This window comes from Corella eumyota, chromosome 1, assembly GCF_963082875.1.
Source record: "Corella eumyota chromosome 1, kaCorEumy4.1, whole genome shotgun sequence".
Classification (NCBI taxonomy): domain Eukaryota; kingdom Metazoa; phylum Chordata; class Ascidiacea; order Phlebobranchia; family Corellidae; genus Corella; species Corella eumyota.
This window is the reverse complement of record NC_137490.1, coordinates 9,779,776-9,796,177: the sequence shown is the minus strand read 5'-3', so window position 1 is coordinate 9,796,177 and position 16,402 is coordinate 9,779,776. Positions and strand designations below refer to the sequence as shown.

Sequence of the window (16,402 nt, the reverse complement as noted above, 5' to 3'; positions counted from 1 at the left end):
AGTAGGTATACTAATGTTAATTTTAGTAGGTTGTATATGTTGTATTTGAAAAAAATATGTTTGTTTTCAAACATTAATTTTTGACAGAAAAACTATTTAAAATTTTTTATATTAATAAATTACTGCAGATTTTAATTTATGTAATGTTTAGTTGTGACAATTCCGGTTATTGGATATTTGGGCTCAGATTGCTCACATGGACTTGAGATAATGATCAAACTAGCTGCCAAAAATCATCCAGTAATAGTTGATCGAAAATCTGAACATTGTCGTTTTCTGATTGAATATATGTCAGATAAATACCGAAATAATAAGTAATATATATAAAGTTGTTCTTAATTTTATTAAAGTTTTGCAAAATTAACCAGGATAAAATTTTTAATATTGTAATCATGACAATTTTGGTATATATAAAAAATTAGGTATAGTAAAAATCTGTAATAAAGCTTTTTAAATGTACAGACAAAAATATTTTTTAACATCATTAATATTAGAATTCCAACATCAGAGGATTTGTTGGAGCTGACGTCATTTTTAGATCATTACTTTAAAGAGTATACAACTGATGAGCAAAAACAAAATGCTGTAGATTTTTTTAAATGTTTTCCATTTCGCAAGGTTGGAATTTAATGGTTTTCTTTAAATCTGATTTTTTTTTAAATATAGTTTAAAAATTTACTTACAGTATAGAAAATAAATAAATTGTTATTACAAAACTTAAACAATTTTAATTCCATAATATATTATTGTCATAAATTTGAAATTTATTTTTATTACTTTATGTTTAGTCAATGACTATATATCCAACAAAACAACACGAATCATTCAGGTTAACAATCTTGGAGTTAATTACAAAAGGTGAAACGTTATTTTAATTCATTTTAATTTCCTTTTTGTTTGAAAAAAGTGAATAATTATTTACTTTATCCTTATTAACATAATTGTAAACTTTAATGATGTTTTTGTAATCTTTGTTGCTAGAGAAGTTATTGTTGCTGTATTAGTCTTTTTGGTAAAAAGTAAATAATTTTTTCTATGTAGGAAATAGATACTCTTTTATATCTTTACTGAGATTGGCTGTATGTTGGAATAAATTGGATTTTATTAAGGATCTTTTCAACCAAAACGTTTTTCCTATCGTATGATTTAAAAAAAGAATGTTTAATTGTCATAAAAAACATATATACATAAAAAAAAATTTATTACCTAAATTTCTTAGTCTTTGTTTAATGCGATAGATATATACAGTTGTTATATTTTACAGAACAACAAAGATTTTTTAAGCGCATGTTTATATGTAAGTGTGCTAACAGACCATCCAAAGTTACTCGAGTTACTTTATGAACAAAATGTTGATGTGATTAAAAATGTTTCAGTTTTGGATTTGTTCAAGGTTAAACAATATTTGTGTATTTAGAATATAATTTTAATTTTTGTGTATTTAGAATATAATTTTTAAAAAAAGTTTTAATTAATGTTTTATTGAATATATTGTTTGTCAGATTTATAGAAGTATGGGTTATGAAAAACACAACCCGGGTACAATTTTGTTTAACAAACATGTGGACACTTCAGAATCCTCTTTATACCATGTTGGTGAAATGTTTCATCATCTAACTAAACATTCAGCCCAAAATATATACAAGGATTCAATTTATGTGTTTAATGGTAGTTTATTTTAAATTACATTTTTAATTTAAATTTATAGAATCTTTATCCATATAAAATATTTTTTGTTAAATAAGTAATATTTAAGTTGTAAATTAGGTTTGGATGTGCAATTTATAAAACTTAAACCACTTAATAAAGAGTTTATCTTTATGATTTTTTGAAAACATTGATATTTATTAACATAGAAAAATCGATACCATAATTAGCCCCATACAATTTCTGTTACATAAAAATAAAGAAATGTACACTTTGGATCAGATAAATCTTAAAATTTTACTACTGCTGTAGAAAACCTTTAAATTTTAGGCAATAATGTTGAAACCAACGTAAATAAATTACCTCTTGCACCCCAACCTTATAGAGATGTATTTCTGTTTTGCATAGTCACCGATAAACATGAGGCAGCCAAAATAATATTACGCTATTCTAGTGATAAATTAGGTAAACTAAGAAACACCTGTAAGTTAAATATGTATTTTAACGTGCTATGGCATAATTTTTAACATATTTTTAAGTAATTTTTTGTGCTAAATAGTAGTTTCTAATAATATAATATATTTATTAGTGTCTAATTATATAATATATTTATTAAGGTCTATGCTTAATGGCTGCTGCAATTTGTCAACAAGCATCACATGAATTCGAGGAAAAAAAATTGGACAGTTTTATAATTCAGAAATTTCAACAACATTCCTGGTAATTATGAATCTTGTTTGTAATACTTTTTTTTTCAAGTACTAAACAAAGCAAGTTTTTTATCAATTAGTATCAAACATATGTGATGCCCTTACCATGACTTTTTGCCAGTAGTATATTTAAACTTTTGGTATTATTACATATTACTAAACCGGTGTAGTTAAAGCATATTGATATATATTTTTACCTAGATAACAAGAAATCTACAACTAAATTTTCCTTTTCTGCAAAATTTTATTATTTTATAATTTTAATTTAACTGTTTTCCCTAGTAATTGGCAAGATACAGCAGTCAAAATTGCTAATGGTTGTTTTCGTATTAACAAACTTGCTACTTCTCGGTATATGAATACAAATCTAACGGTACACCTAAATGTTAAAAGTTTTATTTTGTCAACATTACCTTTTTTAACCTAAAACATTTTTTTTGGATATATCTTTATCCTCGATGTGGGAAGGTCGAATGCGTGACCTAAACATAGAGTAACATCAGTTACTCCGACCCAGTCTCAAGTTGCCTGTGGCAGTTTGCGATATTATAGATTATAATTGCCCGATAATTATGCTGCTGATTAAGTGCTGGCTCAGCAGGAGTTCATACCGTTTATAGTGCCTTACTTAAGGGCGCTACAGCATGAGATCAGTGGGGATTGAACCCACGACCTAAGCTGTGGTGTAGCAAGTGTTCTTACCACTGCACCACGCTGCCGGCCAATATTTTCCACAGATTGTTTTCTTATAATATATTTTTTTTATTCTGCAAGCATCTTGGCAGCTTTTCTTGCCTAACAATTGGACACCATTTAAGGTTTTTAAACTTTTTTGCACAACCTCCAATTCAACAAACGTTGGATTTAATTTGGTATGGAAATATTAAAATTGGAAAACATTCTTTTGTAAAAGTGAGTCTTTTCTATAACTTAAATTTTAGTCTCTCTTTTAAAATACTAAGTAAATTTATGATTTTTTAGACTTTGTGTGCCATTTTTTTTCCATTTATAATTTCCTGGTTGGATATTATAGATAATCAGGGTAAATGTAAATCGGTAGAACAGGTATGTTTGTTCTGTTGTGTAACTTCTTTTTTTACAACTAAAACCACATTTTGTTTTATTTTAACATGAATAGTTTTGTAAAACTTAGCTATAAAGTTTTTTTTGTATATATCTTTATCCTCGATGTGGGAAGGTCAAATGTGCAACCTAAACATAGAGTAACATAAGTTACTCCGACCCAGTATCGAGTTGCCTTTAGCAGATATTTTATGGATTATAATTGCCAGGTTGTTGTCACACAGTCGATTGTCTAAGACTGGTTTTTCTACGACAAATTTTCTGCTGTGGATAATAATGCCTTATTTTTGTACAGCTGAAAATTGTAGTTTGCTAAAATCAAACAGTATTGTTTGTTTTATATATCATTTATTTTCTTTTTGAAGAAAAGTAAATACAACTTTGTAATTTTATGTAGGTTAATCATATATTTTCCAATAGAGACATGATTAAAGCAAAGATAGGTAATTAGACTGTTAAACCTTAATTCACTGTTATCATTAAAAACACCTTTCTTTTTTTAAGATGAATTTTGTATTATTAACAGATTAGTATTTTGTTTTTCAAATTCTAGGTTTGTTATTTTTTATGTTAAAAACTTTATATAAACATTTTTTAATATATAATTTATAACATTTTCTTACATATATATTTTCTGTTAAGGACCTAATAGTTTCCATTTTCAAAATAAAAACAAGTCGCTAGATCAAAGTTTAAGCATTGTCTCAAATGATACCAAAAACAGAAAAATTTCAAGGAAGGCTATAATCCATAAACAGTTATTTGATATGTATCATTTTTACAATTCAGCTAGAGTAACATTTATTTTACATGGGGTAATTGTTAAACCTTTTTGCTTTATATTTAACTTATACTAACATACACCCATGTTTAGCTTACAAATGTAGTATTGATAAAATTATGTCTCAACTTCTATATGTTGGTAAAATAATAACTTGGTTATAATAATACCTTATTTAAAAACTGAAATGTTTTAACATTTTCCATTGTTAGATTTTGCTCATCTTGGCTATTTTAATAATGAGCTATAATGTTATCAAACTAAATGTTTTTACCCCAACTTTTTTTGATGCAAAATCCTCATTTTTGTTTCTTTACATGCTTGGACTATCCCTGGATGAAACACGACAGGTATCTAAATGTTTTCATAAAGTTTTTTTTATATTTATAATTTTTGGTCTGGGGGGTCGACATCACAAACTAAACATGGAGAAACATTCATTACTCCAACCCAGTCCCAAAAAACAAAATTATAAATTTTTATACTTGTGTTTATATTATTTCTGTTATAAAAGGTATTGAATGCTGCTGAATCATCTGTTTTTAAAAAAGTAATGCACTGGTTTAATGATTCTTGGAATATATTAGATTTTGTCATGCTTCTTTCTTACTATATTGGTGGGTTAAATGTTAATTAATAAATGCTACACTAAATTTTTATTTAGTTAAAAAAGGTGTGAAATTTAAAAAAATACATATTTATGAAAATTTTTTTTTATATTAGTTTTCTAAGCAAAATTTTATTTTTCAGGTAATTCAATAATATGGTCAGGCCAAAACAATAATTCTATTTGGTATTTTGCAAAATGTCTTTTGTGTTTAAGTCTTGTCATTTTGTATTTAAGGGCTATTCAAAGTTACTTAGTTAGCAAGTTCGTGGGTCCAAAAGTTCTTAGCATTTACAAAATGGTACGCTATTCAAGTAGTTTTATAATTTGTGAATTGTTCTAACTGTATAGACAATATAAATTAAAACATATTTTAGTTATTTCTATTCTAAAGTTTTTTTTTTAAATTGAGTAGTTTTAGTTAGTGTTTTGCTATTTATTATAGTTCAACGACACATACGTTTTTCTACTGCTGTTGGCCTTGTTTTTACTGAATTATGGTGTAATATCGCACAGCTTGCAGTTTGGTTTAAAGCCAGAACTTATAACGTGATAACTTCAACCATATACAACTTTATTTTTAAGATAAAATTTTTTTTAAATATACAAGTCGTAAAAATATAACATAAAGTTTTATTTTATTTTTTTGTTACACTTGGCATGTGTCATAATCTTAATTTTTATAATATTATATTATATTCTAGCAACACCACTGTTGTAAACCCAGAAAGGGCATACTTAAATGTCACAACAGCAGGAGGTACATTTTTTTTTATTTACAACCACATTCTAAGAGTGCCTTTTTGGAATGTATTTGGCGATCAACTAGATTCTGTGCAATTGCCACAAGCAGATGGTCCTGGAGTAATTTTGTCGATTATAGGCGGCCTTTATGTGTTTTTAACTAATATTTTGTTGGTGAATTTGCTAATTGCAATGTATAGGTAATTTACAAGTAATTTTATTTAAGTAAAAGGTTTCGATTGATATAATTTAAAATTAAATTATAATAAATAAACAAAATTATGTTTTGTTTTATTTTATCTATAGCAATACATTCCAAAAAATAGAAGACAATGCAAATGTGTCTTGGAGTTTTAGCCGGTACAATGTTATTCGTGAATATTCATTTAGGCCATCAACACCTCCACCATTTATTATTATTCATCATGCAGTAAGATTATTCTACTGGTTGACTGGACACAAATTTAGTGGAAATAACTTTAGTAAGTTTTAAAAAAACATGTGTTATGTATGGTTTTTAAAGCTATTTATTCTGTAGTAGAAAAAATGTGAAATAAAGTACATAAAATAATTAAATTGTATCTGTTTTTAAGAAATTACTCGAAATCAGGAATTTTTTAATTTTTTCAATAAGTTGGAGCAACATGTATATCAGAGTTTACCCGACCAAAAAAAACAAGATAGCAGCATGATAAAGCTATTAAAAAGGTAAATATATTTTTTATCATGCAAAAATAAATACAGATGTTATAACTGCAGCTTGCCTAAACTAAAAAGAGGCTTATAATTTTGTAAGACAACTTAACATGTGCACATCTTGTTTTAGGCAAGGTATTTTAGAAGAAAAAATAGACCACCTTTTAACTTTAATAAAATCAACTAATGGTAAACAGTTAGTAATTAAAGGCAAAAATGATCAAGATGAAACCTGTTATATTGGTGATTGTTAAATCTTTGCTATTTAATGGAAGAATTGAAAGCCACTTTGAAATTTTATGTTTATAAAAATTTAATGCTGTTAATTTTTTGTTTAAATATGTAGGCTAATAAAAAAAACTTTTTCGGAGTATGGTAACTTAAATATTTGACTTTTTTAATGCCTTGACAATTTAAAAATTGGCAGTTTTAAGTTACTAATGTTGCTCGATTTCTTTACTACTGACTTTTCTAAAAGCTATAAGATTTAAAGATTAAACTTTTATTTTATTAATAAAATTGTAAAAATTTTGTTTAACCTGAACACTGAGAAATAATTTTTAAATTTGGTCTAGGTTTGCCAGCATAGAAATTACAAATTAATTCCAAAATTTTGTCATAAATAAAGTTTATATTTTCAATCAAATTTATCCATGCACATAAAGTTACATATTTTATACAAAACTTAAATAAATACTATAACTTTAATAAAAAGAAAACAAAATAAATAATCAAAATATTAATTTAAAAGTTTCGCTGTGTATACCTGGATTCAATTAGTACAAAACAAAAAAATGTACATGTAAAATAAATAAATTCCTACGTTATTATATCTAAAACAATACCTATCACACTACATTAGGGGCATTGTTTTAAACGTATATCAACATAATAAAAAAAATGTAGTACACAATTTCATTATCTTAAAATGGCAAGTTTAAAATATTTTGAATTTTTTTATTCGTGTATAACTTTTAAGTAATGTGTATCATGGATTATTGTATTCACAGTTTAAAACAAAACAGGCAAAATATAGGATTGCGATAATTTTGTAAAAGAGTATTTTTTGTAAAATGGATACAAAAGCCAAAATTTTAATGAAAAAAACTATTATTGATAAGTACCAGGTTAATTTACATGTCCAGTACCTTAATTAAATGTTATATAAGCGCAAATACTATAAATATTTTAGTCACATAAAAGTTTAACAGTTTAAAATAAAAAGAAATAAAAATTTATGTTGTATAGTAACAAAAAAAATGTTGAAAAATAATTTACATATTTAAAACACTATGTCATGCTTTATTAAAAGAAAAAATGACAACACAGTAAATTTTGATGGCTAATTAAATCAAATCGAGTGTATCGCAATATTGAAAAAAAAATTGTGTATCAGCGAATAATTATAAAAATTCATTACCACAGCTAACCAGGTAAATTTTCATATTAAAATAACTAGTACTAAAAATAAAAAAATTAACATTTTAAAATTTGCAATAGTTTAATTGCTTTTTAAAATCTATATTTTTTTTATAAAAATATACAATTTTATAGAAATACTTACATATCTTATGGCATGAAACTAGTTTATAAAAAGGTAATCTTTAATTTAAGTTATTAGTTTTTTGTTTAGGTAGTTATTTATTACTACAACTATGTGTTATTAACATAACTGTGTATTTCGGATAAAAACTGTTTAAATAAATTTAATTTGTGTAAAACATGTTTAAAAAAAAACTTTTTATATATTTAAAATAGATTACCCCTAATATGTATCATGTTAAGGTAGAATTTAAAAAGATGGCAGTTGAATTTTCAATCAAAGAGCAGTGTTCTGATTTTAACCATAAAGGACATTGTGTAAACACACTGAAAGCAGGCCCTCCAAAAACGTGTACAGAGAACATTGCAATTAGAATCCCAACAATGTTGAGCACAAAACCAGCTTTTATCATGTCCCCCATTTTTAAATGTCCATAGGAATAAGCAATAGCATTTGGAGGAGTAGACACAGGCAGCATAAAAGCATATGAGGTGATCAGTGTGGAAGGTAGCATTAAGTACAAAGGGTTTACACCAAGAATTTCACCCTTAAAATAAAAATAGTAAAAATGTTAAAGATTACTTATTGTTAAACTTATTTTTATGTTATTTTTTTGTCACATATATTGTTCAAGAATAGGAAATAAATCCTAAATTGGAGAAAAAACAAGGTTTGATCCTCTAAAATCATAATGCTAAAGCAATTTGACTGATTCAGAGTACTTACTAATTCAGCCAATATAGGTAGAAAAACTGTGGCAGTAGCAGTATTGCTGGTGCACTGAGTTAACACGCAAATAACAAAACAACAAATAAAGTTTGCACCGATGGGTGAGATACTATTTAAAGGCTCCATTTGTTCCCCTATCCACGTTGATAATCCTGATCTCTATAGGGAAAAATAATATTGGGTTTATATAAATTATTTTCAAATTAAATGTTTGTTTGATGCGAAAGTGTTATTCTTTAGTACTTGATGTTTGTGGTTAATCTGTTAAACTAATTACTTATAATTTAGTTTTATAACTATTGCTTAAAAAATTTTAATATATAAAGTTTTTTTTCTTCTACAATTATAGTAAAAATATGATAAAATAACCTAGTTGGAATATCAGTTTTAAGTGGATTTAGGAACTAAAAAATACGATACTTACAACACACATCCGATACTATGACATTTAGGTCTGAAGTGTTAAACGCTCTAGACAGTTAAGTACATACTCAAGCACTTGTTTTGAATAGTATATGTATGTGTGTTTTAACTGGTTTGTCATTGCCAAAACACAAATTTTGAAATATATACAAAACTTATAAAAAAATTAATCTAGTAAAAATAAATTATTGACTCCAATTTTTTTTGTTACCCTTTCTATGCTTTAATTATGTCACTTTTTGGTATCGTACCGGTGAATAAAAAAAACAAAGTTTTAATATTCTTCTTCTTTTTTTAAATAAATTAAATTATTTAACTTAAAACAGGTTTAACATAAGGATATTGAAAAGTTAACATTTCTTACTTTAGAGCCAAGAGCCATAGCAAAGCTCCCTCCCAGAAGTAAAATAACATTCCAGGCCATTTTGTGTTGAACCACATTCCAAGTTAGTAAGGCTGGAACTGGGCCTGGTTCACTGGTATCTATACAAAAAAATATGTGTAATCTAGTCATCTAAAACCGGTGATAGTCTTAATAGTTAATCAGTGTATTAAAAAAAAAACATTTTATTTAAATTTCCCGTTATATATATACATAGTCTAGGGATGGGCTGAAATCTAAATTACTCGAATTTAATGTGCCAGAATATTTTGTCGCGATACTCGGCCGAGTCCGAGTACACGGTTATGACGTCATTTAAACGTATATAACTGTTCACAAATCTTTCCCGCATAATTTTAAAACTGCAAAATTTGCCAAAAAACACGTATTTATGAATTATAAAGTGTTAAACGTTGGCAAAACTACTTACCGCTGATAGCAATATCATTTTAAGTTGAAATGAAATTGTATAAGTCTCAAATTTATTATGCATAGGTAAAAAGTGTATTTGTTGTGCAATCGTTGCTTAAATAACGTGATATAATTGAGAGTAGATTCGAGCACGAGCATTAACATATTCTTAATCTTTGGGCTGAGTACTCGGACTCGAATTCGATTGGCCTATCCCTAATACATACTTTCACATGTTAATAATACTTAATACAACTGGACATGTGCTACTGAATTTTTTTTTAAATCTTGGTTCATCAAATTAACATGTAAGATAATCTTGAATACATTTTAACAATAGAACCACATGTGGAAAATAAATATTCTAACACACCTCTACCCATACCCTTGTGTGATAAATCACGCGTTATGTCAGGCTCATAGCATTAGGTAAGCATTGGTGTAAATAAAAATGTGCAGAAGTAATGTTTTCACTTATCGCCTATATAACTTAAATTATTAATGTTTACAACAATAAAAAATGTTTTCTTTTAAAAAATTAAATTAAAACTAAATATTTATTGAAATTATACATTATTTAAAAGTAAAATATACAGGTTTCTTAATATTTATTTGAATTTTTATGCCTATGCTTACATAACCAAGATACCTCAGCCATACATAGGACAAAGTTCAGTACAGTATACAATTACACAACACAAGTGGGGTAGGTTATTGTTTGTGGACCGCACGTGGTTTATTTAAAACCAATGGTGATTGAGTTTATTTGTAGAGTTTAATAAACAAAAGGTGACCACATACTAAAAAAATGTATTGTCATAAACTGACAAAGGTTTTAAGAATTTCCTTAAGTAAAGATAAATTTCACACCAGCTGCTTTATTAGTGTGTTTTCACACCTTTATTATTCTTATTTTAAAAAAACTATTTTTAAGTCCTTAAAAAATAATATTAAAAAAGTACTTGTTACAAAACATTAAATATTATCTACCTCCTCTGGCCCTACAGCAAAGGAAATTGGGTCTTTTTGAAGGAAAAATAAAAAGGATAAAAGTTATGACCATCGCTACACTAGCATCTGTTACATATCTAAAAATTAAAACAGTTATATATTTTTTTTTGTTTTCACACATTTTTAATTGATTTCAGAAAAAAACATAAGATGGTCTTCAAGCCAAATATTTAACTTTAAAATAAAAAAAAAAATTTTAAAAACTAGATTAATTTTCCAAAACAGTCTATAATATTATAGCACAAAACTATAATATTATGCAACAACTAATAATAAACCAGCAATAGCATATTGATGCCCTTTATGTTCATTTTATTTTATTTCAAATTCATTTTATTTCAAATTTTAAAATATTAAAAATCAACTAAAATTATATAAATTTGGGTTCACTTGTTATTTTCCCAAATATCTTAACTTTTACCAAATACAAAGCAAGTGAAGATACAAGTTTTTTTTTTAAGTATAACTCTATTTATGACCTAGTTCATAAACTAAATATAAATTATCAAGCTTGTTTAACATGAATCCAACAGGATGCTGTACATTTTACTAGGTTACATTATTAAAATATTTTAGGTGTGTATTTTTTGCTAAATAATTTAACATGAAATTATCTGTCCAAATACTTAATAAAACTTAATTAACATGGCAGGTAAAAAATTCCTTATAGTAAGCTAACATATGATGTGATTGTAGTTCCTATTTGTAAGTCCTAATTATGCATAATACAAGTGTACTTGAATTAAGCAGACAGATAAACTAATCTGAGCCATAGTAAACAATAAAAAGGTCATTTTACCCCATGTAATTATTTAAAAAAAATATTATAAATCTTACGTAAATCCAACATTCCTAAGATCATGTCATGAACATATTATATTAATATGAAGAATTATAGCAAGTAATACAAATTATATATGGAAAATTTTAAATGTGGGTCATGCACTAGAAAATAACTTATTTTAAATACCTCTTTGAATAAAGCTCTAAACAAAAATATATGTGAAAAATAAGTTCCAATTCAAAACAAAATTATTTACAAAAAAAGTTTTTTTTAAACAAAAATTTTTTAAAAACTAAATATTTTATATATATAAATTTTAAAATTTACCCTGATTTAAAAATAGAAAGCGAACCCCAACCTGCAACAAAACCAGGATCTCTTGTTAACCACAAAAGGGCAAGAGAAATAAACAAACCCAAAACTGATTTCTCTGCAAAACTTGGAAAATATCAAAAAATGTTAATTATCACAGATTTAAAATAATAAAAAAAAAACTAATACAATTTTAAAATTAAATAAAGTTTTTTTTCATTTACCTCATAGGGCCCAAATCATTGTACTGTCTTTTGATTATAGCTTCAGCCTGCATCTCATCATTAGTTTGATTAACACGTTTTCGAAAAAAGCATGGTACTATTTCTGCCCAACTAAAAACATGTAAAAAAAACATTAAATAATTTTTTAACTGTGATGATGAAAATTTAACCACATCAGCATTTTTGTAAAACTATCAATTACTTAAAAAGAGTTTTATGTGTATAGCTATAGAAGGGTTAACAACCGTTCTTTAAAGATAAACCTGTGTTTAAACCTGCTTTTTCAGGTTAAAATTAAAAGTAAAAATGTTTTTACAATGTAACAAGTAAATTATTTTGTTATTTTTTTATTCAGTTTATTATAAATGTATTTTTAGTAAGCTAAAAGAAAAATTAATTTACTGTAGGATTGTTTATTTGATGTTTACTCAAATTATAAAAAAAAGATTTAAAGTTATTTGGCATTAGGATAACTAAGTGTTACCACAGTTATTGTTCACAAAAAACCTACTTAATATCTAGAAAAAGAAATTGAAGCCAAAACCAGGTAAATATAAGAAATAAAACCATTCCTGGAAGTGCGAAAACAACCCAGGACCCAAAATCTATTACAGGAGCCCCAGGATAGGTTCTAAAAATTTTTATAAATTTAAATTCATAGTTTTTTTTATAGTTAAACCAGTTATAGTTTTATATTTAAATAATTTTAGATCTAATAGCATGAAATTACCAACTTAACAATTCCTAAATTCCACACAATTATTAGTTATTCTAAAGGTTTCTAAAATGTTATGATTTATATAATAAAATAAGCAAAAACTACACTAACATCGAACTTGAATATATTTTTTTATACTTACGTTTTAAATTGACCGGCCATAATAAGATTGGGTCCTGTTCCAGTAAGTGTGGCAGTGCCACCAATATTTGCTGCATAACAAACACAAATTGTCAATGCTTTTGCCATTCCTTGGTTACGCTTTTCACGATCAATTCTAAGAGAAAACTCATCTCTCTATATAAAAAAAATTATTTAATTTAACATTAAATTGTATTGATTTTCTTAAATTGATATTAAAAAAAAATATTTTAACAACAAATTTGAATTTTAAATAAACCTCAGGAATAAGCTGGGCACTGGAACCTTCAGGACCACATTCCGAAGGTGGAGTTACATCACCATTTTTTACAACTACTTCCTGTAATAAGTATAGTGTAGTTAGTAAAAAAAATTTTTAACTTATTACTTATATAGTGGAAAATATTGTAATTTTTGTTCTGTGGTAATAAAAGTATAGCTAAAAACCTTTAAAGAAGCCATTTTCATTAAACAATTTTAATACAAAATAAAAAAAAAACTGCCTATCAATTATGGCATAAAAAATTTTAATAAAATTTTTTATTTTAAAAAATTAAAAAGTTTAACAAAATAAATACACAAATTATTTAATTACAATGTATTGGCCTGTATATTACCCTTGTGACAAATTCCTTTATTGCAGACTAATCAATAAAAAAAATTGACAATACAAATTAAAAAAAATGTTTTTGTAAAAGCAATACAAAGTGATTTATTACATACCAACTAAATATATTTTTTATGTTTGACAAAGAAAAACAGGATGTTTATATTTAATTAATAAATTTAATTATAGAGTCATGCATTTACAAAACAAATTAATGTTATTTTTAAATAAAGTTCAGCATTAATAAGTTCTTTGACTACGCAAAAATTTAGAATAGGATATAGTAATTTTATGCTACCTGTTTCAAATATCACAAAAGGCACTCTAATAATTTATTTAAACAATAAGTTTTTACTTACAGGAAAAATTGTGTCTCCTCTTTCCTCATTTCTAAAAAAAGGAATAAAAATGTTTATAAGAGCTTTGTAGTCTAATATAATCACCACTAGGTCGAAAAAAGTCTTACTGTTCATAGTAGTTGTTTTGTGGTACAGGGGTGTAATCTCCTTTAGATAAAGGTTTCATTTCTTGAGAATTATTAATTAATTGATTACCAAGTTTTCTCGCTTGCCCTATGTTTCCCATCTCAGCAACTTAGATTTTAAAAAATAAACATAAACCTATTTAAAAATTATAAAGCCACTTACATTTTCCTAACATAAACCTCTAATCCTTTAAATTTTATCTAAAAACAAATATGTGAATTTTCTTACTGAGTGGGTTTGGTTGGGATGGGCAAACCTCTCCTCTAGATGGGGAAACATTATGAGGGGGATGAGAATGATTGGGGGCAGGTAATTCATCCATATCGGGGGTACTCCGACCCGAATCTCCAGATGAATCTTCTTCTTTTTGAGCATCCTAAGAAAAATTTCCCAATAAATAGAAAATATTTCTATTAAAATTTAAAAGTTAATTTTTTCTTATAAAAACAAAATTTGTTAATATATTTCATGTGTTGTCAGTTAGCATCTGTGAAAATTTATAAGGGTGCCAAATTTATCGCAATTGATTAGCTTCAAATTGCAATTAGTTGAACACTGCAGTAGCATAGGATTTCATTATTTTTACAAGGGAGCCCTGATAAAAAAAGGTGGCACAATTAAAATAAAAACATGCAGGTAAAAAAATTATGGTAATAAAATTATAATTCCCACATCTGCAGTTAATTCAGTAAGAACAGCTTGTGCAATAGGAATCATCATTGCAGTCGTTGCAACATTGCTTATCCACATCGACAAAAAAGCTGTTGTTGTCATAAAACCGAATAATAACCTGAAAAATATTAAATAGCTTAAAACTTTACAAATAAATAAAAATTATACTTGATAAATATGTTATCATCAAACACACCTTTATAGTATTCATATTAAATAGATAATCGAAAAAATGTTTAATGATTTTTTTTTAAGTAAATAAAAAGCATGTTTCAACGTAATAAATCAACAACACAAATGCATTACGATTTACAAAATCAATCGTGTGATTTCAATGGTTCGTAAATCAATAAATGAAATAAATTTTCCTTGTGCTGCTTTGCTTTTAATTACAATTTAACTTATGTTTCTATGCAAAACTAAAAGGTTTTATTTTTTAATATGTACTGGTGCTGTGTATATTTAAATCTAAAGTTATGGTAAAAAAGATTAAAGAATATATTAATATAAAAAATATACCTATTTAAAAAATTAAAACTTAATACCTAGTATAGCCTATATCCTTTAAGAACAACGCATTCAGAATTTATTTTTTTTTATATTAACAACTCACCAACGTGGTTTTGCACCAACAAAAGTTAAAACTTTAAGAGCAATCCTTTTATGCAGATTCCAATGTTCAACTGCTACGGCCACTGTCAAACCACCCAAAAATAAAATATTCACATCTTTCAGGTATTGACGACTTACCTACAAAATATAAAAAAATTTAAAATGCTACAACATCCAAGCACTAAAAATCGTATTCTGGGCAAAACTTAATTAACAAAAAACGCCTTAAAGGTCACCAGCAATTAAACATGTTTATTGACCTATTAAGTTTTAAAACATCCTTAAACCCATTTAATACTTTATTACACAGGGTATTACATCTTTAGCATGTAAAACACCCAAAAAAGGGTAGAACACAAGTGGAAGTAACGCAGTGACAGCCAATGGCACAACTTCAGTGACCCAATAGATAGCCATCAATATAATTGTGTAAGCGCACGCCAATTCCTTGATTTTAATAAAAAATTAATAATTATTATTTAAATATATTTTACATTATGTACTGTGCTGCAAAAAAGAACTTTTGTGGTACATAAGTGAATCATTCCAAATTAATATCAAGATTTAGAATATTATACTGCACAAATTTATTATAAAAGTCACATGAAGTTATTGTCTAAAGAATATATAAATGTATAGGCTATTACACTTCATTTTTACAAAACAAATTTCAATTTAAGCAAAAAACAAACCAATTATTGAAATTTTAAAACTTACATCATGCAATCCTGGTGGATGAAAAATAATTAAAGGCAACAGCAAAATAGGGGTAAAAATTAAGATCAAAGAAGAGCGAAATGTGTATAATTCGCGAAAAAAACCCATTGTGTCTAGTTGCCTTAATGCTCTATTCTAAGTACTGTTAAAATTAATCTAAAGTAAAAATATGTAAAACATAATTTTAGTATTAGTATTACACTAATTAAAATTTAAGATAAACTAACTACAAAATTTATGGATATGAAATTTAAAAAAATGTTTTTATTTTTTAATTTTGTTAGTCCTTCTGACAAACACATTAAGTTTTAAAAAACATATTTTTTTAAAGTTATTGGTAATATATAACTTAGTTTAGTGATA

At 26.1% G+C, this 16,402-nt stretch overlaps 1 protein-coding gene across 2 annotated transcripts; it reads right to left on the bottom strand.

The window, feature by feature from the left end:
• Nucleotides 1-6,925: 6,925 nt before the first annotated feature.
• On the bottom strand, nucleotides 6,926-16,189 carry LOC145764104 (Na(+)/citrate cotransporter-like). 2 transcript variants are annotated; one of them, XM_082575690.1, is made up of 16 exons: nucleotides 16,040-16,189; nucleotides 15,641-15,769; nucleotides 15,324-15,460; nucleotides 14,711-14,828; nucleotides 14,267-14,414; nucleotides 14,020-14,146; nucleotides 13,913-13,943; nucleotides 13,206-13,286; nucleotides 12,948-13,102; nucleotides 12,599-12,718; nucleotides 12,088-12,198; nucleotides 11,879-11,989; nucleotides 10,747-10,844; nucleotides 9,328-9,446; nucleotides 8,538-8,699; nucleotides 6,926-8,358 (listed from the first exon to the last, which is right to left on the bottom strand). In XM_082575690.1, exons 1-16 carry the CDS (start codon nucleotides 16,145-16,147, stop codon nucleotides 8,044-8,046), a joined length of 2,070 nt encoding a protein of 689 aa, XP_082431816.1. In that variant the 5' UTR covers nucleotides 16,148-16,189; the 3' UTR covers nucleotides 6,926-8,043. The 2 variants fall into 2 exon arrangements, with proteins under 2 accessions (XP_082431816.1, XP_082431817.1); XM_082575691.1 differs by lacking the exon at nucleotides 15,641-15,769.
• Between the last annotated feature and the right edge of the window lie 213 nt (nucleotides 16,190-16,402).